This window comes from Cavia porcellus, unplaced genomic scaffold, assembly GCF_034190915.1.
Source record: "Cavia porcellus strain 051 isolate PalLab524CR breed Dunkin Hartley unplaced genomic scaffold, mCavPor4.1 scaffold_25, whole genome shotgun sequence".
Taxonomy (NCBI): domain Eukaryota; kingdom Metazoa; phylum Chordata; class Mammalia; order Rodentia; family Caviidae; genus Cavia; species Cavia porcellus.
Genome location: NW_026947508.1, coordinates 3,719,427 through 3,745,567, shown reverse-complemented (window position 1 = coordinate 3,745,567; position 26,141 = coordinate 3,719,427). Strand labels below are relative to the sequence as shown.

Below are 26,141 nucleotides of genomic sequence, written 5' to 3'. Positions count from 1 at the left end.
TTGTTTGCAAGATCAAAAAGCCACGGCTGTTTGGTTTACAGGATGCAGGGATAAGAACCATCTGCCTGGTCTGGTGTTTCTTTAATTAAAACTTTAATTACAGATATATCTCTGCACAGAAACGTGCAGTCTATCAGCTCCTGTTCTTAATTACCTGTGCTAATGAGAAATGAAAAGAGAATTAGTGTTTGCTGAGTGTCTACTATGTTCAAGAACGTGTGCCAAGTGCTATAAGCGGAGCCAGCGCCAGTAAGGGCCACCAGGAGCCGGACCTGGGCCGAGGGCTTCAACCCACTCCCTGACCGGGCTCTCTGCACTACCCCAAACTACAGGTTGGTGAACTTCTCTGGGGGAAAATGAAGCGCTAAGAAAAAAGGATCAGAGCAGAAGAGGAGGAAGGGACAGGACAGTCAAATCTGAAGAAGAAAGCTGGGTCGGCGCCTGTGCTGTCACACGCCACGATTCCGAACCCACCTGAAGACACAGCAGAAAGCAGAATTCTAGTCTGCACCCCATGATTGTGAGGCCTGTCACATGGTGCCACGGTAACCACGGCCACAGTTTCCCTGGGAAACAATACCCCGAATGAGAACAAGAGCTGTTTTCTGTCACTTCCTGCCTCTGGGGCAGTTCTGCTGTGGCCATCTTTATCAACTCCCTTTCTGACTAGGGCAGATTTTCACTGAGGCATGACAAAAATCTCTCTCTACACCTTCAGCCTGTGGCTGTCCCTCCAAAAGCTTTAGGAGGGTGAAAGGCCACCCGAAAGAACACGTGAAGCAGCCCACTGGCGCCTGGGCCGATCTGCTGGGGTCAGGGCAGCACAGAGCTCCCAGCTTCCACGGGGAGGGGTACCCCACTCACCTCAGAACGGCCCTCACTGTAAGCCGTTTGCTCCTGGCGGCCTGAGGACGAGGAGGCCGCAGGAAGACGGATGGCTCGAATTGCTTCTCCGGGGTTTCTAATGACAGAGCACTCCTAGCAGCCCTCTGTGCAGCCCTACACCTTCTATTGTTATATCCCAAAGCACACAACCAATGTAGCAGAAAAAGTGGCAAATCCAGGGTCCTTGACATCAGCAAAAGGAGACTTAAGACTCCGGAGATCATGGCCTTTCTTTCCATGCATTTAGAAGCCCAATGTGAGTGAGTCCTGTGGCCTGCTCTCTAGCACTATCCTGTGATACCAAAATCTGTGAGGCAAAAGTAAAATCTCAACAACCAAGTTAGGACAAATCACCAACAAAACCTAAGTGTTCAGGCTAATGACAGATAAGCCTACTCTCTGAAAAATAATGAGGCAAATTAGGAACGTCCATTTGAGCACCTACTATGTGCTGGCCACGTGAAGGCTTCCCAGTCCTTCAGGGTCTTAGGAGAGATACATTGTAAACACCAGCTGCATGGACGGAAGACAGAAACAGAGAGAGGACAGAACTATGGAAGAGGAGGTGGACAAAAGAGTGGAAAAAGGAAACATAAATGCATAAATAACAGGAGGTGAAAGAAAAATGAGAAAGCAAGAAATGAAGCACAGCCTCGTGATCCCCATAAAATGGGCGCAAGACTGGACGTCGGTGCCCCACGTATAGACCGACCGCTCTACAGAGCACGCGGCTGCAGCAGTGCCGACAGGAACTCAGCGGGCCCACAAGGCCCCATTTTAACCTACAGTTCTGAAAACAGCTATAGAATCAACGGGACTGGACATATCTGAGAAATACAAATCCTGGGGCTGGGGATTTAGCTCAGCGGCATAAGTACTTGCCTTGCAAGCAGGCAGTTGTGAGTTCGACTCCCGGTACAATAAAATTAAATAAACTTCCTGCACTTCTGGACCTGTTGGTCTATACAGATACAGTTGTCTGCTCAGTCAACCGGCTGGGCTATGCTCCAAGTTTTCAAAAAACCACACAAGTGATTTCAGAAGAGCAGCCAGTTGGATGGAAGCCACTGCTCCAGAGACCCTATAGGTGCCACATGTAATGCCACCTTCTAGTTGATGGTGCCAGTGAATTTCCAGAGCTAGCTACACCTTCCTGCGAGGCCTTTTAAGTTAGGGGTGCTGTGATGTTAAAACGTCTGGGAATCAAGAAGCAATGTGTACTGCTGAGGCCCGTGCAACCAGAAGGCAGAACTGTCAGTGGGGAGGCATTCCCCCAGGTCAGTAGGTAAATGTGAGGCACTGCGTGTCAGAGAATGCGGAACACCTGGATTTCTGCACCAGTCCTCACAAGGCTGGCAGTGTACCTAACCTACCCAACACTAGCATACTAAGGTGCAAATGGGGTTCATACATGACCCCCTTGTACACACATCTTACAGCACACGGGAGGACAGAGAAGACCACCTGATACATAGTCCTACACATGCAGAGATGGTAGGAAGCCCCGTCCCTCCCCGTCCCATCCCCCGCCCACCCCTTCTACTTCAGAGCACAGCAAAGCCTCATAAAGTCAAGTAAGCACCTTGAAACAGTTCAACATCTGACTCCTTCAAAGCTAGCCAGAGTTTGCAGGGAAAACAGATGGAGTGCAGTGAGGCTAACTAGGTAAAGGTGGTCTTCTCCCTTGGGTCTGTTTCCTCAAGTCTCTATAACCAAAAATAGCTAAAAAGAAAGACCATATCAACAGTTGGTAAGGCAGTTCTTCACAAGCTCAACAAGCCAGGTGTAACTCTACCCACAAAACATGCATCTGTTTTACAGGTGCTTAATTACCATAAACCATACAGTTCCAAGGGTCTCTAAGTCAGTAACAGCAGACTAAACGGTCCCTTTGTGTGAGATGTGTGTGCCCTACTGCTGAGGCCGGCTTTGGCCACACTCCGTACCAGTGCTGCTTTAAGGATTTGGCACACATCACTCAGCTAACACTCACCATGATCCTTTGGGCAGGTGTTTATTATCATCCCCAACTTAAAGAGGAGGAAACTCAGGCACAAGGAGGTTAGGTAATGTGTTGCAGTCAGAACACTTGCAAGAGGCCGAGGTGGATTCGAACCCCAGCAGCCTGGCTCCAGAGCCACGGTCCTGGCCCTTCACCACAGGTTCACTACCACTGCCTCTGGGCACAGCCATAGGATGAGGTTCAGTTTCAAAAGCACCTTTCTTCTGAGCTCCCAGTGTGTGTTTCATTTATCCTCCCAACAACCCTAAAAAGCAAGTAGGAGACATACAGTATCTACATTTTACATAAAATAAAGTAGCATCAATGAAATGTTTTACAAACTCCTACATGGTCAGCCAAACAACCAATTTCACTGTTTGCACACCAAAATTAAAGTCTGGTGAAGTCTTTCTGAGTATTTTAGTTCTGGGTATTTAACAGATACCAAAGACATACACAGCCAGAGACCTTGATGTCCAATGTAGCTTTTCTGACTCTCATATATGGATTTTCTCAGTGAATCACAATTACAAAAACAATATCCATGTGGCTTGCGACTTATCAGGAGTCTCAAATACTAATAACCAACACTGAACGTAACAACCCTATCCATGTACACTAGCTCTCTTTGAAAAATTATTTTAAAATATATTGAAAGGAGAAAACTTTAAAGAAAATCTGACTGACCTCATCACAAAATAAAACATGACAATAGAAAATTTCTCTCCTGTACCTATTAAATGTCTCTTCGCCTCCAACCAGGCTTATGTAAAGCGCTTGACTGCAGTAGATGGAGGCCCTCTGGGGAGCTCAATCTGTCCACAGGGAGCTCCGGGATCCCCAGGGCACCAGCAGCAACTCTCTGCAGCCCTGGGAGTCTAGGCATTCCGACTCAGGTACCATTTCTTTGGTGCTGGAAAGGCACAGCATCAAAGGCACAAATAAAGGACACACCTGAGGCCAAAAATGTCTTTTAGAATCTGAAAAACATTCCTGCACAACTGTATAACTCATCTTAATTTTTTAAAACATCATCTTAAAATTCAAGGATCAGCAAGAAAGCTGCTCCCAACCACTGGGACAGTTACAATCACAGGGGCTTTACGATGGCAGGGTGTTTTTCCCTTTGGTATTAGTATTTCTCAACTTTGATATTTTGCAGTTCTGTGAAAAGCTCCCCAGCAGGCGAAGGCAGTTTTCCAGGCATGTAGGTGTAATAGGTATAAACAAGCTCACAAGCCTGAAGACGCGTTCATGAGAGCTGTGATGGCCAACGAATAGCTCACCACGACTAATTTTACTTTCTGGTTCTAATGAATGATATAAACTTTTATAGGTATCAACAAAGCTCAGAGAGGACTTAAATCCATTTCAGTGCTCATTTAGCAGCTTCAGCTGTGTGCAATTAAAACATCAGCATTAAATGTTAGAGAATAAAATAATGAAATGAGACACTTAAAAATAATCTGTGCTTCACTGGGCCATGCTAGGAGATCTCGGTTTTTTTTGGTGGGGGGGGGGGGGGTGATTTCTTAGGAATATCTTGCAAGTTCAAAGAATTAAGTTTGACTTTTGGTTCACTTTGCCTTTAAGAATTTTCTGAAAAAAGAATACAACAACAATACATTATTTGAAAAGCAAACATGAAATAAGAACAAATGGCATAAATCAATCTGATTATAAGGACCATCAGAGCTGAAATCAGGTTTCAGGGGAGACAAAAGCAGTTCAGGTCATGTTAAAACTGTTGACTATCCCTCTACTTATGTCTCAAAATAAAATATTAACGTCAGAGAGAAGTGAACTTTGGTGACAAAAACTTTGTAATTCTTCTAGACCTTTAGCAAAATTAAAATTAAACATCTAAGCTTTTTCTTCCAATATTTCTTGAGAATACAGAATATACTCTGAGGGTAGAGACTGTGCTGCTGCCCTGCGGCTGTGTGGAGATGGCGATGGTGGTGAAGGGCTGTGAAGGGAACGGCAGTGGTCTGTGGGCAAGGGGTGGCTGTGCATAGCCTGGCTGTGAGTTATACCTGAACATCAATTAATTCAGCTTTTGCGAAACATAGATAGAAAAGGAAATATCCTGTACGGGGGAATGCACTCATTAAACTTAAATTTTTAAAGGATGAAAACACAGATTACACTTTATTTTAAAAAACTGAAATGAATTTTAATACAGAAAATGGAGACAGCATTTTGCAAATTTATCACTAAAAGGGGTATCTCTATTTGAAGAAATCAGCGTGCTACACTTTGAGAGATGAAATGTTACAGCTTGTACACCAAAATTAAAAAATGAAATTAAATTAAAAAATGAAATGGTTACCAAGGTAATGCAGGTCAGGGGATCAAAGGTGAAGGGTCACACATTATTAAAAAGAAATCCAAAAGGACGGCTGCATCATGATCTCTGCAAAACAAAGGAGCTCAAGTAAGTACAACTAGTATCTCGGAGAATTCAAAATCAAGCTCTTGAAAAGAAGACTCCACTGTAACTGAACACGGTTAGCCCTGATTACTTTTATTTAGGTACAAAACCCAATTTTAATTACCTGTTACCAACAAAATTTTTAAAACATTTAGCCATTCAATTGTATTAAAAACCAAAATATCTCCAATTGAAAGTGATCAGAAGTACTGATATTTCAGTTGGTGCCCACACCCTGTTTTCTGGAAATGACAGTGTCTGATAAGTTGCCAACATATCAGAAATCTAATTTGGTCACAGCATGGTTGAGTTTTCTCCCTCTCCTCAAGGAATGAGTTCCAAAATTGAGTTTTTGCAAATTTCTTTCATTTGAAGAGGCTGCATAAAATTTCCATTATTGGAACATTTAGTATAACAATGTTCTAGAAGACAGCAATAAAGTGATACATGATAAAATAAACTGTGTAACTATATCTATTAAGATCTGTTCTCACATTCAACTTTCACTGCACAGGGAAAAAAGTCATTTTAAGCAAAGTAAGTTGCTAGTTCTACTGGAATTACACAGAGTTAATAGAAGCTTAACATAAGGAATGTCTAACAAAGGCAAAAAAATGTATCTGATAGGTTTCATTTCTTCAACAAACATTATTTACTTACGGTACCATTAACAAGTATGTTTTCAAAAGAATATAAAAAAATTAAGGTTTTGTTTCTTAGAATGTAGCTACCACCTAACTCCTGGCAAATTTAACTTTATAGCAACCAACTGTAAGCACAATTAACAGTGATGATGAACAATTTCAACATTCACTTCACCAGTAAAAATGAACAGTTGCACACTACATCATCTTCCGTGTCTCCTGGCAGGCGACCCTCCCTACCCACATGTGCTTACGGTCAGCAAGTTCTAAATAAAACGCTGCACACACAAGGACTGCTACCTACGAGACGGGGGGAGCACAGCCAGTGACAGGAACTTGGTTCAGCTACCGTTCCTTTATGAATCCTTTATGAATGGCTGTTTCTTCCTTTCTCCCAGTTCCAGGTTGCCCAAAACATTGAGCACTTCAGTCAACCTTGTTAAAAATCAAATCCCCCCCAGGGGCTGGGGATTTAGCTCAGCGGCATAAGCGCCTGCCTTGCAAGCAGGCAGTCGTGAGTTCGATCCCTGGTACCGATAAAAACGAAAAAGACAAAAAAAAAAAAAAAAAAAAAAATCAAATCCCCCGAATAGTTACATATTAAGCTATAGACAAGTGTTCAGAAGGATTTTATTAAAAGCATCAGGATGTTCCTTCTAGCAGCTTATGGCAATCAATAAACAAACTCTATAGATGCCAGACTCCTATTCCCTCTGACTAAGTTTTGTTAAAATAACTCACAGGGCTTCCTGCACTGGACACAAGTATGTTAGCTCCTTTTAGGCCACATTTCGAAAGCCAAGGTTTTCCCCGCTTTAAGCTGCACAGCCACTGAACAGTAAGCCGGCATTCCATTTTTCTGGAATGCTCATCTCACACAGAGTCCGTCACACAGGTATTTGTTGCTGGGAGGCATGCAAGCGGTTCTGAGCAGTACAGAGGGAATCAATACCCCATCAGAACAATGCATGCACTGTCTTACTAGTGACATTATTGAGACCATTTCAGCACCTGTGCAATAAAAGGCAAGAAGCCAGCCATGTGACATTAGTCATTTGATTTTTCTAAAATATTTTATATAGAAGTAGCAAGCCTATTCAGATCGAATATCTCTATGTTCCATTCATTATCAAAATATGTATTTATGGGGCTGGAGATTTAGCTCAGCGGCATAAGTACCTGCCTTGCAAGCAGGCAGTCGTGAGTTCGATCCCTGGTACCGATAAAAACGAAAAAGACAAAAAAAAAAAAAAAAAATGTATTTATTATCTCTGCTTGACAACAAAACAATGAAGAACTTATAATTGCTTTTTAAAAAAGGTCTAGGTCATTCTTAAAATTTACCAACTTACTTTGATCCCTGGTACCGATAAAAAGAAGGAAAAAGACAAAAAAAAAAAAAAAAGAAAAAAAACTTGCCAACTTACAAAAAAAAAAAAACCGACTCCAAATTTTCTACCAGCTTAAGCCATGGCAGAAGTTTCAGGCCCAGACTACTAGAACATATGCAAGCTCCAGGTTTTCAGAATTCGCTGTTTAGCACCTCAATATTAGCCAACCCAGCTCCCACAAATAACTCCACAGAAATGAAATCAGTCTCCTAAACACTTCGCAGATCTGACAAACTGGTTTTGAATGAAACAGTGTCAATAATGAAAGCATTTGAGGTAATTTCAAAAACAAATCAATGATGGATTTTAGCTAATATTTTCTAAACATGGTTGCTGTTTGGGAGGGGACAGTCACAGCCTCACGGAGCTTACTGTGGTCCTCAGAATCAAGGATACAGGAACAGAGTGGACGTAAGAAGGCTAACGGCCATCAAGGGACAACTGATGCCACTGAAACAATGCCAGAGCCCATGCTCAGGGTGCAACCCACTGGGTGGGCAGCTGTGTGGAATTTACATGTGTTTTGCACAAAGTCAATAGCGTTGATACGCTCCGGTTTTAACCTAAAAACCATTAGGGGAAGGTTCTGCTCTGAGTTCCTAGTGCTCAGCAGGCCTGAGTAGCTTCTTCTGCCCTGATGGAGCCGGCCCTCATCCTGACCTGGGTTCCACTCCTCCTGGGAGCCTCCCGCCTCCTAGCCCTATTCCCACGGCCCCACTTAACAGTGCCCCATGAAATTATTGGTCTCACTTTCTCCTCCAGAAGCCTCCCTGTGCTTTAGTCAGGCCACAGGCCGCTAGTGGTAAGTGGACTAAATTACTGCACAAACCGACTGAGGGGCTGTCACTCACCCAGAAGACCCCCAACTGGTAGACAGCAGAGCACTTCCACATCAAGGAGTACAGAGGGCTAAAGGGCCTGGACACGCTTAGAAATCATAGCATGTCTCTGTCAGTGGTAAATGAATTAAATGAAAATTGCTCAAAAATCTAACATGGGTGCAACTGTAGCATACACGGTATCTTCATCTGAAGCTGGAAATGACTCCGGGCCACCGCAGCCAAGAGCTGCAGCTGCAGCCCCGGAGCAACACAAGTCTCTGACAGACCCACGAGTCCCCAGCACTCCAGCAGAGGCTTCCCTGAGCCTCCCTGCAGCCGGCTCTCCCTCCGGGCAGCATGGTATCAGAACAAGGTTTTCCTGAACTCAATCTGTCCGCTCTATGACTGACTGGCAGGGAGAGGGTGTCAAGGAGCTCCTCTACCTCTAAAGTACAGACACAGAGCAAAGAAATCATCTCTAAGAAAATTAAATTATGACAAAAATGCTGCCATCTTCACCTCGAGCATATTTCTTTTAAAGTATAATACATGGAAGGACTAGAGAAAAATGAAAAATGAAAGTTACAGAAGTTCAGAGTCAGAGAAACCAGGAGACAGCTGAAGATATCCTTAGACCAGAACCCAACATTTCACTAACTCTTTACCAAACAGTTCTTAACTCAATGATGTTATGTAATGCTTTCTGCAGCAGAAACTAGCCTCAGCAAGTGTACTCAGCAATGAAAGAAAATACCCAGCCAAAAGCCGATTACAGTGATGGGGCAAAATTTATCATTTTTAATCTATAAATATAAATAAATCACCAACATGCCACTCAATAAAACATACAATCCACTTGAGCTAAATATACCATTAAGTTAAGTGGGGATTTGAGCCCTATTACCACTTCAGGTTAAGGTTTATGCTCAGTCTCCTGGCATAGTAGAAATGCTGTCCATTAACGACCAGAGGAAAGAGGAACACTTAGTTCCCACGTCTGAGACTCGGCCACGCGTGGCACACCGGCCACATCACTCTGCCTTCCTCCCCCCAAGTGCCACGTTCACCATCTCTTCCACTTTTCCGACCTCCCAGAAAGTACAATTCCTGCCAAACCTTTCAAAGGTAGCACAAGGTATTTGTTGGTTTCTCAAAAGTTTCTATAAATAACACAGCAACCTGTACCTATAATTATATTACTTACACTATATTCTTCACCAAAACCCTATCAACTACAATTAAACACCTTCCTGCCTACTGCTGTATCCTCAACAGTGTAACTTCTTTTCCCCTAATAACTTTAAAGATTTCATAAAAGGATAAAAAGTGTAGGAGGAAAGAACTGCAAAAGACACCAGGAAACTTTTGACTGATGCATATGCTCATTATCTGAGTGGAGAATGGGTGGTCATGTGGTGTGTATAATGCACGCTTATGAAACTCACACAAAAACGTGTTAACAAGAAGGCAAACCCCACATGTACTCACTCAGATGTGGAAACTGAAAAGCTGATCACACAGAAGTAGACAGTGGAAGAGTGGCTCAGGAGTCTGGGCAGACCTTGGGGAAATGGTTACAGACAGACCATGGGCAGGAAGGAAAGCCTGTAATGTTCTGGAAACAGCAGTCACTATGGTGCACAAGAAGGAACAGGATTCTCAGTGCTCCCAACACAAAGAAAAAATGTTTGCGTTCATGGCTATGCCAGCAACCCTATCTGATCATTACATATTCTACACATACTGAAATGTACTGCTGTACCCCATAAATAGGCACAATTACCATGTGTCAATTACAAAAAAAATGTATTTTTTTAAAACGTGCCATTTATTGTATGGCAATTACCACTTAATAAGCTGAGGGAGAGGGAGAACGGTGGGGAGGGTGCAGAGAGGCCAGGGGGTCAGGCAGAAGCCTGGGGGAGCTGCTGCTCCCGGGCTGCCTGTCGTCTTCCTGTTTGTGGAGGTAATAAAAGTACCCTCTATGTTTATAAACAAATATAAACAAACATAAAGCTACGTATTCAAAACATTTGACAGCACTCGCTTTCATACTGGCCACACCCTGAAATTATTGTATTTTTTAAATTACCATGTTCTCTACATAGAAAATCAAAGTGCAATCTGACCAGCTCCTCTCAGAGATCATCAGAAATCAGGTTTGGACAAACTCTGACCTGTGCCTATGCTACAGTAATTCACAAACTATACTGAAGTTTTGACTTCAGAATGCCCCCACACACACTTACTAAAACTGAATCAATCTTGTCATAACCAAGACCCACTGCCTTCTAGGGTGATCCCAATAGGAAGAAATGATGGTAAAATAAAATATACCCCAAATCTCCCCTAAATACACATTTATGAAAGGGGGGACAAATTCACCCAGGGTGACTTTCTTGCCCCGTACTTGTTTGAACACTTACTGGCCATGCACACGGCACTCACTCTGACTTCTCCACTGGCTGCTGGCAGGGACGGATGCTCAGGGCTCAGCAGCTGACACCCCACCTCCTCCGGTCCTCCTCTAGTCTGGTTCCCAGATCTCAGACTGCATGAGAATCCACCGTCCAAACCACATCCCTTGAAAGAGCACCTCTCCGTGCCCTTCCCCCAGGAAATGACACCAAAACCATAAGGAATCTGCCTGTTCGCTCACTCCCGCAGGTGACCTCACTTTGGGAAACTGCCAGGCCCCACACAGGGTCACACACACTCGCTGGCCCCGACGGCACCGGGTCAGACACACATGTCAGCACTACTAAAATGAAACAAAAAGAGCTTAATGTGGTCCTTCCCAAACCTGAACACTTCTAGAGGCCAAGAGATGTCTGAAATGTCTTTTGTTGAGAACGGACTGTGATACAAAGAATCTTTTCTGGGCTTTCAAATCACACCTCCTTGAAGGCGGGTTCAAGCAACAGCTCTACCACTTACTCCTTCTGGACTTGGGGCAAACACAAAGTACTTAGTTTTCCAACTAAGTCTCACGTCTTCATTTAGAACATGGAAATATAACCTTCCTATCTCACAGAGTTGCTTTGAGAATTAACGAAAATAAATAAACTGCTTAGCATAATGCTCCAGCCCTAAACAACAAACAACGAACCCTGTGATTACTAGGACCATGGTGAGAACCACCTCGCATTCCTTCTCTTTTCCAGTTCTTTCCACAGCTTGCAAGGGAGACACTCTAGTCTCCATTTTTGCAGATGGGGAAAGCATAAGCTCAAGACTATAAATCTTAAAACTGGCCAAGCTGGAATCAAAACTAACTCTGCCCACGGAGGACCATCTGGAAGGATCTCGTCCCGCGGGGTCACGGGCGCTCCACACCCCACACCCCCACCCTGCACAGGCCCTGGCCGAAGGCCCCGCCCTGCTGAGTGAGGAGGCTAAGTGAGCAACAAGCAGGGCCTCCAGGGCAGCGCAAGCTGACCATGACGCTTCTCCATCCACTGCTGTACCCAGGGCAGCACCTTACAGCAATTTAAAAGGATACAGGTGGTATTTAAAGCAGTGAACTAAGAGAAGTAAATTAAGAATCTGTACACTTGCATGCTAAAAATGAAGAGTGACTTTTTCATTCATAAGACAAAACTCATCCATTCAACACATATTCTTGAGCGCTTATTCTGGGGCACACTCACTCAGGGATGCAAACACAGCAAAGAACAAAAAGTTTCAGCCTGGCTGGTTTAGCAAACGAGGCGCAATTCAGTCCAAGAATTCCCAGCAACTTCGAGCATCGCAGGTACAGAGAAGTGCAGAGAACTGTGTATGGAAACACAGGGCAAGGGGGCCTCATTGACCCCCAAGGAGTCAACCAAATACAAATAACAGTTCAGCTGAGATCTGCTGTTTTGCTGGAGGGTGACCAGGAAAGACAGGACAAAGGAGCTGAGCCTGCTGAAAGGATTCAGGGCAAGGAACCAGTGGCCACAGTGCAGAACAAGGCAAGAACCTGGGGGGTGGCAGGAGACCGAGTGGGGACAGAGAAGGCTGCAGGGGACTGCAGAGTGCACTTTCATTACAATGGAAGCTGTTCACGGGTGGGCATGAAGGCTGTCTCCACAGGACACGCCAGGATCAGGCACAGGGGGACTGCATGAGACCCCGCAGAGCACGCACCATGGGGCGCAAGGGCCAGCAGAGCTCTGCAAGCAGCCCAGGCACCAGTCGCTGTGGCCTGAACGAAGTGGTGGCTGTAAAGAGTGATGTGGACGGAATGGAAATTTATTTGGGAAAAAGAACCAGTAGAAATTGGCTTAGGTTAATAGGAAATCAAAGTGGGTTACTATAATGTATCCTGCTTATATTATCACATATAATAAAATACAATAAGTAACTTGATTTGAAACCCTGTATAGCCCTCACCATCTTGCTTTGAGTGATTTTCCTCTATTCTGCTTTGCTTGATAGTACCAAGTTCGAAAGTATAGGCAACAACTATAAAGACAATAAGATTCATTATGACGCCCATTCTGGTTGACTATTATCTTCTTTTAAAGTCCGGTAATGTCTCCAATGTTTTGGTTTTATTCTTTACTGTTTTGTTCAATTTTATTATAATTGATGATATAGGCAATTCTATTTAAGATAGCAAGAGGCAGTATGGTAACCATTGTTGATCACCTAGTATTTTGTTTTTACATTATCTATTATGTCCATCCTTTTGATTTGACTGACTCTGTTCTGTTATGTCACATTTGGTTTTACTCTCTTCAAAACAAAGTAATGAGAACTGTGGGAGTAATAAAACCCAAAATGGGTAATTGTCATTGTACAAAAGAAAGGAAAAGAAAGTGCTCTAAAGAATATAACTGCATATATAGTTAAGTGTATAAGATAGATAACCATATTACTGAGTTTTGTTGGATCATTGAACAGAACTGTTTCCAGTCTCACTGTTTGAAAGTCCATTTTATATGCTTTAATTTTGTAACTTGAACAACTATTTCTAAGATAACAATATGTAATCTATTAACTAGTGATTTCCTATTATTTTTTCTGAAATTCTGTATAACTTGTACCCTTTTTCTGTTTTTCTTTCTTTTTCTCCTTAAATAAAAAAAAAAAAACAATTGCTTCCTCACCCCATCAAAAAAAGAAGAAATTGGCTTAGGTTCAACACAAATTCAAGGAAAGAAAAGAGAGTCCAAAATGACCCTAGGAGAGAAAACCAGTAACTTTACAGTGGAGAAGCCTGACAGACAGCTCCTGAGACAGGACTGTGCTCACAGTCAGCAGCAGCAAGTCACGCTGAGAGCAGGAACCTTCGATTTGCTGAGACCAGAATGGAACTTTCCCTCTGTGGTCTTCTTTCCAAAACCCAGAACCCCAGCCTAAACATAAGAAAATAGACAGATAAACCCAAATTGAAGAATGTCATATAAAACACCTCATCTGTCAAGGTCAATAAAAGCAAGGAAAGTCTGAGAGACTGACAGTTTAATGGAACCTAAAAAGACATGACCATGAGGCACCCTGGATGGGATCCTGGGAGAGAAAAGGCCATCAGAGCAACACTGAGGAAATGCAAGCCGTGCAGCGTTTGGTCTGTAACAGTGCACTGACACTGGTTCCTTGGTGGTGAGAAGCAAACCACCGTAAGTGACAAAGGAACTGTGAAGAGTACTCGGGAGCTCTTCACGCACCTTCCCTGCCCTTATCCTAAAAGATGCATTTTCAAAACCACCCAAGGATCTGGTACCCTGAGAGGACGAAGGCCCCTCCAGGACCCACGGGAAGAAGGCCGCCGTAAGCTCTGCTTCAGTCACGGCAGGCAGCTAGGGAGATGTCCAGGAGGCAACTTCACCTCGGAGTTCTGGGCTTAAGAAACAACAAGGAGTCCTGGAAAACTGAAGTTACAGAGGTAGGGCCTCTGGAACAAGAATGGGTATCAAGAAAAGAAGGGCCCACAGTCACAGAAGCAGAGTAGACCAGCAGTTCCAGCTTGAGGGGTGAGCCACTATAGAGACTCTGGTCAAAGAGCACAAACGCTCAGTTGTAAGAGGAGTAAGTTCTGGGATCCGACAGGCAGCATGGTAACTGTGTTCACACTGTGCTGTGCACCTGAAACTTACACAGATGGCAGATCTCCAGGGTCCTCACCTCCCCGAATGCACACAAAACATGCACAACGAAGCACGTGCTCACTGTGCTAATCACTACTTATACCAAACCATCACATTGGAGACAAGTATACCTCATCAAGCTGGAGCGTACCTCCCAGCCTTTGAAAGTAATGTAACTCCTCATCTGTGCTACCTTCTTATTCTACTTTTTATTTTTCTAAATTAAAAAATCAGCTACCTTGTTCACATAAAGGATGAGACTAACTAAATCTCGGGGTGAGGGGTCTCTGGCTAATCCCAAGAAGTATCCCCATTTAGGGCTCCTGGAGAGAAGGGGGGGTCAGGTTCTGAGGCAATTCCACCACTGGACACCAGGCAGAGGGGAACAGGAGGCAGCACACAGCACAGACACCGGGCAGCAGCCTGGCAGCCAGAGAACTACAGAACCCTGAAACAGACTTTGAAAATGTTCCTTATAGTCAACCATTTTTAAATTGCTGGTGACCTAAGAAGATTCAGCGGAATACCTGAAGATAAATTCAAGATGGAAAGTTGAGTAAGAGGTGAAAATATGAAGCAAAATAACCTTTGAGAGTCTGATTCTTGAGGCTGGCTTACCCAGGCTCACAGCAAGCCAAACGCTCGCTGATGGATGAACGAATGAGCAAAACGTGGCCTGTGCACAACGGAGTGCTACCCAGCCTGAAGGAGGAAGGAAGTCCAACACATGCACACCGTGGGTGACTCCCAAGGACATCGGGCACTCACAAGCATGACAAGGACCATATGACTCCACTTTATGGCTGTTGCCAGGGATCTGAGGGGCTGGGTGGCAAGCTGGTGTTTGCTGGGGAGGTTCTTCAGCGTGGGAAATAGAGTTCTGGAGATGGACAGTGATGGTGATGGCTCCACACTTACTGCAGTGACAGTCCATTTTCTATTATGTACATTGTACTGCAATTACATTTCTCTTAAACCAGAAATGTGGCTGCCCAAATATGAAGTTGATATCAAGTTACCGCAGCCTAACAATGGAAAACGCAAGCAGGGGTACAGGAGTGTAGGCTCCTACACTCCCTGGATGAGGTGCACACACGGGAGCAGGTGGGGATCATGCGCGAAGGCTGCTGCACCAGACCTGCCCAGGGTGCTGCCCCTCCCCGCCACAGGCATCAGGGTTCCCTTTCTGTGTGCTCTAGAAGTGAGGACAGCCAGGGGTGACGACACAGCTTCTTTTTCTTTTCTTTTCTTTCTTTTTTTTTTTTTTTTTTTTTTTTTTTGAGACCCTGTGTAGTTCAGGGTGGCCTTGAACTCATTATGCAGCCCAGGATAACCGCAAACTCGAGGCAATCCGCCTGTGTCAGCCTCCCAAGTCTGGGATTACAGGAGTATACCACGATGCCTGGCCAATCTATGGTTGCTGAAAGATTACATTATTGCAATTTGTTGAAACTCCCGACAGACCAAAGTTCTACTATACAGTCACAATGCATTTTCAATAGACATTTAAGAAGAGCACAGCAGTTAATTTTCACAATATATCAGAATGACAAACTAAATCATGGGGAAAAGGAAAGAAAGGGGAGGGGAGCGGGGAGGTAAAAGAAAGGGGAAGGGGTAAAAGGCAGGGGAAGAGGGAGAAAGCCTACTGACACAGATAAACAGGTCACTAAACAGAGTCCAAATAAAAAACCGGAAATCCAGCACGTGGTAAATGCAATATTTCAAATTGGCAGTAAAAGATCAACGATTCAACACTATCTAGGAGAAACACAAAGTTAGACTCTACCTAACACTGCACATACATTTTTTAATTTCTCATTATAGTAAGCATCTAAAGATAAAAGTTCAGAACAAAAAAGAAACCCTCACTACCTAATTATTGACGTCAGAAAGCCTTACTAAGTGTGCTATTAAGGCCAGAAAGGAATTTCAAGTTTGAGGGCATGAATCACAGGATTGACATGAGCACATAGCAAGAAATACAGAAGCCTAACAGGAGAAAAATTGTGAACACGTGTTTTAAAAAAAAATACCCAAATATCAGAAAAAGAATTGAACCTAACAGAAAGCAAAAGACTGAAGACACTTCAAAAAGTACATTTCTTTAAAAACTGTCAGAACATGTCAAATCACAGATGATACAAAGAAATGCAAATTAAAAGGAAACATTAAGTTTCTAACCACTGGACTGAGAAAGATTTAACAGCACTAACACCTACGTTGCTGAGGGTTTGGGGAAATGGACAGGTTTGTATCTGGCTAATCCAAACTGGTACATTTTCCAGGGACATAGAACAAATGTTTACACTATGAAAAGCACACGCATCCTAAAAAAATAACTGGAAAAGTGTGTAAAAAATATGTGAATAAGAATGCTAAGTGCGTCACTGATCACAAGAACAAAATATGGAATGGCTCAAATTTTTCTGGAGCACCCACACTACACAATTACGTGCACACACACCCAACACGCATCCAGTGATACAGGAAAGTCCACCATGTCATGAGGAGAAGAAAACGGCTAAGAAAGACATAGGACTCCTCTCCTCTGTGTGCATGTGCACTTGCACGTATTTACATTACACATGCACACGTGCACGCACACACACACAAGCTGACGGGATTTCATACACATTTTTAAAATCCAGAATCTGGCCTTCCCCTCAAAGCTTTTGTGCTGGTGGCGTGGTCCCCAGGACAGAGGAATTAGAAGGCGGCATGGGACCCTTAACAAGCAGCAGGCCTAGCAGGCAGTCCTGAAGGCACCAGAGGCCCTGTCTCCAGAGGGGATGAAGGCACTGCTCCTGGGCCCTGGCTGTCTGTTCTAAGGACTGAGCGTGGCCTCCAGCTGGCCTGCCTGGCTTCCTGCACCAATACCAGCTTCCCTTGAGCTCCTGCCATCCACCATTATACCACCGACGGGGCCTCCTGACCTCGGATGGTCAGCCTCCAAAACTGTGAGCTACGTGAAACCACCTTACTTTATAAAGTTCCCAGCTCTGGTATTTTGACTACAAAATATGGACTAACACAGATTATTAATCAGATTTTTGACAACAGTTATCTGGTAAGATATACAATTCTAGAGAAAAGTTTAAATATTTTAATCGTTCATTCCAATGTTAGGATTTTTCCAATGACCACTTATTACCCTGATAATAAAGTAAATAAAATAAAAATAAAGAAATTTCTATGGGAAGGAACAGACAACCTGTGGCAGAAAGAGTATGATTTTGTATACTCCTCTATTCTCACTAACATGTGAACGCTTTCAAATAGAAGGTAACTTCTAGCTGTGACTGAACGGTCTTACAACACCTGGGTCAAGTTCTTTCTGACAAAGGAGGGGCCTACATTAAGCAGCAAGAAGCAGTCAGAGCCTAAGCTCTGGCAAAGTTATACACAGCACTGGAAACCCAAATAAAAAGCGTAAGACTCAGCGCAGAACGGATGATCTTCTCTGTGTTGCCTAAGTTAGAAGGAGCTGTGGCCTGCTGTTTCAAGCAAACAAGACCATCGTCGTCATGAGGCTAACCGGAGCAAAGGCCCATGAAAACACTCAGTACTGGCTCAGCCCATTCTCTGATCAAAAAGGTGACTGTCAGGTGGGTAACTTAATCACTGTAGTTAAAATTCAGCCAAACTAGTTGATTGCCGAGAACAATCACAACACACATACATGAACACACACTACTTCAAGACAGCATCATGCTGAAAGCAAGAAAGGTTGTTAAAGATCTTCAATACATAAACCAATATACAACACCAATTTGATATTTAAATTACTGAAAACAGTTGCCTCTCAATTGGGTAATGCTCCTAAGGATAAGCAAGATCTATAAAGTATATTAATACAACTGAGAAACAAAATAGACAAAACTAATGATGCCATGAAACAGGGAATTTAAAAACTCAGACTATGAAGTTAAATCCTTAAAAGCAGATAAATTACACTTTGAATTGGGGACAGCAGTACTAATACTTCTATAATACATCTTCACCCAAGATCATCCTGCTTTGTCTTCCCATGTACCATTTATTCTCATTTCTGGGACTGTGTCTCACGATTTCATTCACACAGTGATGATGAACTAAGGTAAAGCACTGACTATGTGCTGAACTCTGCAGACAGCAGGGAGTGAAGCAAACACCCCTTCCTGGTAGCCCCTACGTTCTAAGGACATCAAGTCCAGCAGAGCCGCCGTCCTGCTCCACGACACCATACCCCGCTGCTAACCTCACCTCAGCAGTCCCACCTCCCCAGCAACAAGCTTTCTGGGTGTTTTGGTTCGTTGTTTATTTGTTTATAGAAACTTTTGTCATTTTTATTTTGCAAGGGCTTTACTGCCTCTCCTACAGACAGTCAAATACACACCGAGCTAATGGTTTCTCCCTGTATGGTTTCTCTTCTGTATGGTTTCTCCCTGCCAAAAGAAGTCACTCAGATCACCCTGACTGTAAAACAGTGTTCTCCGCCCCATGGTCCAACCTTGGCCTTCCGATTTACACCTTCCGCAAGAACTTGCAGAACTGCAGTAGTCTACACACCACTTTGCCTTTCCAGTTCTCACAAATGGTTTTGTTTTTGTTAGACCACCAAAGCCTTATGCATCTCCAAATCCAACTTTCTTTTTTTATATGAAGAATTGACATTTACTACAGAAGTGCCCAGGAAAATGGTATCAACATTCCACAAAGTAACGGGAGTCGGGAAGCTTGAAAGTCAGTGCCAACAACTCCTTTTCCATCCCAGCCCACATTCGACCCATTCCCAGGTCTGCCTGATTCTATTTCCAAATCCCACACCGAAACCCTCCAGGCATCTGCAGCTGTACTGTGGCCACCAGAGGCCAGCCTCGTCTTGCCCTGGACTCTGCAAACACACCCAGAGACCTCTCAACTACTGTTCTTCCTCCAATCAGCTCGTTACCCAGCACCCCCACCCCACATGATGGCAATGAAGAAAAGGCACCTACAATATAGCTCGTGACCCCCCAATTTCAGACTTCTATCGTAGGTACCCCCACGGGGTCATGCCAGTTTCTAAGATGGCCTAGGGCTGTAGCAACCTGGCACCTGTCATGTGGCCTCCCCTGCCATTCCACCTCACCCTAGTTCTGCCTTCTTCAGGGAATCCCCGCTCTTCCCCAGCGGGAAGGTGCCCACAAGCTCCCACTGTCTCATCAGACCACTCCCTCTGACCACTCATCTCAGCAAGCTAACTCCGTGTCACGCTGGACCTCAGTCAGTATCACTTCTTCAGGGAAGGCTTCTCCGGCCTCCCATCTAAATAAAAACTCTTCTCATAGCAGCATGGATTTTCTTCCACATCCCTTCCAAAGATTTTCTAAACATGTTATTATTTATTCTTATCAATAGTTTTTTCTCTTTTATAGCAACAGTGTCTTGATCACCAAGGACCAGAACAATATCTGGTACAAAGAAGGACCTCAAATGACCACTTGCCTACCAGCCCAGAAACTGTGCTAAGGCAAATTCAGTGTCTACGTTGCCCCCTCCTACACAACCAGTCTGGCGTCGAGACAACATCCAATGAATGCTGAGTAACTTCACGAGGGCACGCAGCAGGTACAGTGCTACCAACTTGGTGTGCTGACAGAACAGTTTTGCAGGCTCCTTTACACTCAGCGTGTTGTTCCCAGCAGCCAGGTCCCACACCCTGGGGGCTTCTCCAGCATCCAGTTCCTCCAGCAACGTGCAGCTTCTCTGGTCTCTACGGACTGTGGCACACCGCAATCAGGAATGGTCAACAGCTCCTTCCAACATACCATCTGAGTGGTCCAAAGTACAGTGGATACCTTCCCAGGAAGACCTTTTCCCTGACATCTAGAGTGTCTTCTGGCAGAGGGTAGATTCCAGAGGGTAGATTTCCCTCACGTCCCACCAGCATGGCACCCCAGGGACTCCTCTACCCTGGGAAAGCAGAGCTGGGCCGTCTGGACAGGGTCTGGAGCTCAGTCCTAGGTAAGGAGGGACTGTACTTGGAGCAGTGTCTCAGGTTCTCTAAGAGTACTCTTGACTCTGAACCAGCCATCCCCTCGTTATTTCACTTTACTGTTTGTGGTTGATTAACTAATGGTCAACTTGTAATGGCCAGCTGAACCAAGTCAGCGTGGCGCTGGGTGCGGAGGCCCCCCTGGGGACTGCTGCCAACAGCGTAAAAAGAGAACCAGAGGAGGGTTGATGAAGAAGCTTGTCACGCAGGCATCCTGATGGGAACCCAGAGCTGTTCTTATTGTTAGAGGTGCTAGGGTCCTCGCTGCCACTGAGGATGGCTGTGGTCCTCTTTGGGGAGCCCTGGTCCTCACCTTGAGGGTCGCTTCCTGGTCCAGAGCAGATCCCTCAGCCTCTGGCACAGCTCCTTCATTCCACTGGCGCCAATTTTCTGGTTTCCACCGCTGACCTTTGGACCTTCCCAGCACACATCCTTGATACAGAGTCGCATGAGCCACTGTTGTCGGCTCTAGGTCTTCAGCAGGACTTGTGCAGGACACTGCTGTGAGGCCTAGGCCCTCAGCTGGATTCTCTCAGTCTCTAGAGTGTGAACAGATCTCCCACACTCTTTTGCCTTTGACTCTTTGGGTGAACACAGTGAAATAATCCTATAAATTATGTGTCCCATATCGTATCTTTTTCCCTCGCAAACCCTGACTACAACACTGTTATAATAAGTAATTCTCCGTATTTTCTTTCAGTTTAGCGGTTGGTTTCTCTCTCCTGGCTGGATCTAGACTAGTATGAATTTGGAATCAACCTGGTGTGTGTGGTGTAAGGTAGGAGTTACATTTTGTTTTCTTCTATATCAGTATCTAACTAAATACTTATGGGGTAGGGGGGGGGGGTGTTCAGGATCAAATTCAGGGCCTGATATATGCTAGATTAGTTTTACATCCCCAGCCCCATGGGGAATGTTCTCTCTAGTGCCCTGCAGGGTCTCTGATGTAATAAACCACAGAAGTGTGGGTCTCTGGGAACTACATTGTTCAAATGATCTTTCTGTCTAGCTTTCATGATTTTGGCTGATACTATACTGAATGTACAGATGAATTCGGGAAAAAATCAACATCTTAACAATATTGAGTTTTCCAATCCATAAATGTATTTTCTGTAATCTTTTTTTTTTTTTTTTGTCTTTTTTCTTTTTATCGGTACCAGAGATCGAACTCAACGACTGCCTGCTTTCAAGGCAGGCGCTTATGCCGCTGAGCTAAATCCCCAGCCCCTTTTCTTTAATCTTTAACATCTCTTAATGTTTATTGCTTTTACACAGAGAATCTGCATTGTTTTATTTCCTGAAAAAAAATTTATGCTATGGCAAATTAATGTTTCATTTACTGCTTGGTGGCGATTTATAAAATTGAAACTGTGTCTAGAGTCACCTTGAAATCTTGCAATTTGGCTTTTTGCTCATAAATTGTAACGATATATCTTTACATTTTGTAAAGATTATGTCATTTATAAAATCTGGTTTTACTTTTTCCATTCTGATCGTTGTACTATGTGTTTCTTGTCTTATTAAATTAGGTAAAACTAGTAAAATAAACAAAAGCAGTAACTATAAAAACAATTTCTTTCCTGGCCTTTCAACATTTTCACCACTGCACAGGATGCTTGCCACAGGATTTTTCTGACTAATCCTTATGAAATTAAGGAAGTTTGCCTTTTATTTATAATGTTATGAGATTTCATTTTAAGTACCAGATTTTATCAAAAGCAATTTCTGCATCTGCTGCATTAGTGCACTGTTTTTCTGCTTTATTAACAATGATTAATACTTACCAATTTTTCAAATATTAAAACTATCTTTAGACTACATCTGATGTTCTTGGCCTTTTGAAATTTGTCATGACTTGCTTCACAGATCAGCAACTCTGATAAATGTTTTCTGTGCATATGAAAAGAATGCATAGTTTGTGGTTATTAGGTGCAGCGCTGTACTTATTTCATGTTTTATTATACTCCATATTTCAATTTGAATATTTCTTATTTTCAAACCACTGTCTCTGTCTCCCTCTCTCTCCCACTGGGTTTAACCTACTGCTAAACCCACTAAGATCTCAATTAGGTCACAAATATGTGGCGAATATTTCTCTCAGTCTGCTAGTTACATTTTAATTTTATGGCATTTTTAGTACATAAAACTGCTGAATTGACATGGAAATTTGTCAGCCTTTTCTTTCTGATTTTGGTGTCAGGATTAGAATGATCCTTGGCATCTAAATATTATGTAAATATTAACCTCTCCTAGTATTTTCATTACTTCCAATTTTTATATTTAATTTTTGTACTTATTTTGCTATGAGGTTATAAGGCAGAGATCTAATCTAATTATCTTTAAATGGTAAGCCAATTGTCCCCAATCCATTTAAAGAAACAGCTCCCATTTCTTCCTCAAAATAGTGCCACTGTCTAACATGCAACCAAAGCTCTTCTCCTAACCCCTGTGTCCCGGGGCAGCCTGGCCTGCTGCCCGCCACTCCCGCCCTCCCCGTGACTTCTTAGCCCCTCCTTTCTCCTCATCTTTGGCTGGCTCTTCCTCCTGCGCGGCTGCATTCCTCTGGATTCCCCTCCACACTCCCGTGTTTCAGTTTTCTCAGTTCACTTCCAGACTCTCTCTCTCCCTTCCTTCCTACCCTCCTAGGAAGATTCCATCTGTGCTCTCAGCATCTTCAAGCTCTTTCCAGCTCCCAGGTTTCTATTTAATGGTTTCCTACCTCGGGTCTCTATCTAGATGTTCCACAAGTGCCACAAATCTATTATACAAATAGAAATTCATCACTCCTACAACCTGCTCTTCTTTGTGTATTTCATTATCTACAGTACCACTATCACTCAGCCAGCATCTCCGTAACTCCTCCTCTCTGCTAAGAAACAATCCAGAATATGCCACTATAGCATGCAAATTATTTTGAGCTGAAGACATTTGAGTTCCTAAATCCCCTTTGTCCCTAAAGGCAGAGCCACCCAGAAGCACTCATTTATCATGAATTCCCCCTAAGAATGACTCAAATCCTCCAGGATGGAAAGACACCCAAATAGACCGCATCTAAACAGTGTCACAAAGCTAATATATCTGCCACGTAGTCTCCGAAAGGCCTTTCATCTTCCCCAAAAAGCTGTTTTCTCACAAAAGCCCTTTCTCAGCCTTGCCTCATCCAGCAGGACGGTACAGTAGCCCAAATTCTAATTGCTTCCTCCAGTCACATTTCTCTGTGAACGCCCGAAGTACATAAGAGATCAGAATCTATCTTCTCTCCTGCTACAGCCACCACATCTTAGAGGTCACATTAAATCCTACTGGTTCCAGCTCCTAGTCAGATGCCTGTAGACTTCCTAAAAATAGGTCTTAATTAATATCTCTGGTCTGGATTCCTCACCAGACTCCCAGCTTCTCTCCAAGCCATTCTCTGTACTGTCCACAAAGTGACTGTGTAAAATGAAAATCTAATCACTTATTCTTCTGATTAAAATCTTTCAATTAATCCCTGTTACCTATGAGTAAAGTGTGAACCCGACACAGCACACGGAGCCCTCTGTGACCCAGCTGCCGTCTCACCTTAACTCATCCATCCCTCTCCAGCCACACCCAGCTAGCCAAGCAGGACAGCCCACCTCCTCCTGCGCACACACTGCCTTCAGCCTACAGCTCTCCTGTGGAGTCCGTCTGCCTAGATAACTCATCACTTCCAAAATGCAGACTGAGTATTACAGGGCTTTTTAAAACAGCCACATTTCACTGATGCCTCCTTTGTGCCCCAAATTCATGGGTTCCATCATACCCCTTTACAAACCTAACAGTTAGACTTTATGTCTGCCTTCCCTGTAAGACCATGCCCATCGTCCTAGAGGCAGGCTCACTTCAAGGCTGGGGCACTGACCACATCTGCCAGCAAAACTCTACACCAGCCTCCACGAATCCTCTTCTTAGCTAGCTTTAACCATCAGCATCCACTCTAGCAGGCCAGCACACCCCAGGGTCATCAAGTAGCCTAACACTGCAGCAACTTAGCACAGGTCTGACCAGCCTGGCCCTCATCCTCCACCCCACCCCACCCCCAGGCTCCATGCTGTCTGAGCACCTGGCCTGTCTTCCACAAGAACCCTGTGGATGGCTTCAGCCAAGATCCCACCTGCCCTGATGTTTCCTCTTGGTAGTTTTCCATCCACGGACCCGCCCAGCTGCTTGGCTTATCCTTATTTTCCTCGTAGCCAGAGCTGGCCCAATCTCTCCCCCAAGCTGGAAGCCCCACTGCTGTGCTCCTACAGACAGGCCCCCAATACAGCCTGCCTTACTGTTTCAACAAGTACCATAACTTTTTAGAAGTTGTATTGAGGGCTGGGGATTTAGCTCAGCGACATAAGCGCCTGCCTTACAAGCTCGCAGTTGTGAGTTCAATCCCAGTACCCCCCCAAAAAAAGTTGTACTGGTACACAATTGCAGTAAATGCGTTTTGTAGTCATCTTAGAGAAGTGACACGTGTGCATAATACAGTTTCTTTCTTTAAATCCCCTCCCCCTCTCTACTTTCCTTTTCCTTTTTTCATTGTTGATAGTTAATCTTCATTCATGTTTATGCATATAATGTCCACATTCATCAACCATGATATGAAAAAGATTAACAGACACAATGCTCAAGAACAAACTGGTTTTAAAAACTTGTCAGAAGTTTACTACTTCTCCAGCCTGACACAGCGGCACATGCTGTAATCCCAGCACGCTGGAGTTCAAGGCTACCCTGGGCTACATACAACAGCAGTTTGCAGCCAGCCAGCAGAGACAGGGAGACCCTGTCTGGGGAAGGGAGTTCCTAACGAAAAAGTTCAAGTGACATTTGACTCAAAGCATAAAACCTAAAAATTTCATTATGCAACGAACGTTTCTCTGAAATTGTACAGATTTCAGAAATGTCATAAGTAGTACTTGGAAAGCTGTTACAGATTAGACCCATGTAGAAATAACTGCATTCCAAAAATCACCTCATTCAAAATTCATTCTCTGTATGCTCTATGCTGAGAAGCAGCTAGAAGTCTACATAACCAAGAGAAGCAGCTGAAAGTCTATTTAACCACAGCAAGAAATTTTCTAGTCTGCATACATACAAGTTCTCTTTGTTTTGAACTTTTGTAAAATCCTTCACATCCATTTAGGAACTATGGTACAACTACCGCCCCAGGCAGAAATGCTGAATATCTTTATTTGGGCAATTGCTTCCTCATTACAAAGAAAATAAAAAGAGCCATAACAAACATTCCAATGAAAAGTGGCTCCACAGAAATGGGGACTTAGATGGGAGCATTTTCCAATTTTTCCCATCCCATTAGATGATGAAAATGTTCCGATTTCTCAGATTATCAAAACAGATCTGACGCAAAAGTTTTAAGAGATCTGCAAAATGTCCTTTTAAGTAGGAAAAATCCTTAGTTCAAATCTTGAAATCAAGCATATATATCAAAAACTGACCAAACTACTCCACTGACCTATTTTCAAAGCTCACAGACCTGACAGAAGACCTAGAGACCTGGTTAACAAATAGACTACAGTTACTGGCCTCCAGCTTCCCAAAGAACATCAGTGTAGGGAACACACAACACAACCTGACGAGGAGCAGTTTCCACGCTGAGACCCACATCTGGGGAAGGAGCACCTAAACCACCTGAGTTAGCACCTTATCATGGGTACAAAGCTGCAGAATGAAGACCCCATCCTACCAAGCCTCCCTAACTTCATCTGCTGTGCTGATTTCACGCGTGGCCCTGGACTGAGAATCACTGTCTTTCCCGTGTGCTTTCTGTCATATGCATTTACAAAAGACTGTATGGTGTCAACACAAACACTTGGGGAAGCCCACCCACATCCAGGAAAA

The 26,141-nt window shown here is 43.8% G+C and overlaps 1 protein-coding gene across 19 annotated transcripts in view; it reads right to left on the bottom strand.

Moving 5' to 3' along the window:
* Positions 1 to 26,141, bottom strand: part of Camta1 (calmodulin binding transcription activator 1) — a 734,954-nt gene that overhangs the window by 659,136 nt on the left and 49,677 nt on the right. For 3 of the 19 annotated variants that reach the window (XR_010042904.1, XM_063235427.1, XM_063235426.1), the window contains one exon: positions 5,220 to 5,303. The exons of 8 other annotated variants lie outside the window; for them this stretch is intronic. Coding sequence is in view for 4 of the 11 variants with exons in the window: in XM_063235430.1 (XP_063091500.1) it covers positions 5,295 to 5,303 (9 nt within the window). In the remaining 7 variants the exon portion in view is untranslated. Of the gene's footprint in view, positions 1 to 2,878; positions 3,153 to 3,620; positions 3,842 to 5,008; positions 5,304 to 22,057; positions 22,164 to 26,141 lie in introns of those variants that run through there. 8 more of the 19 variants (XM_063235424.1, XM_063235423.1, XM_063235425.1 and 5 more) reach the window with 7 other exon arrangements.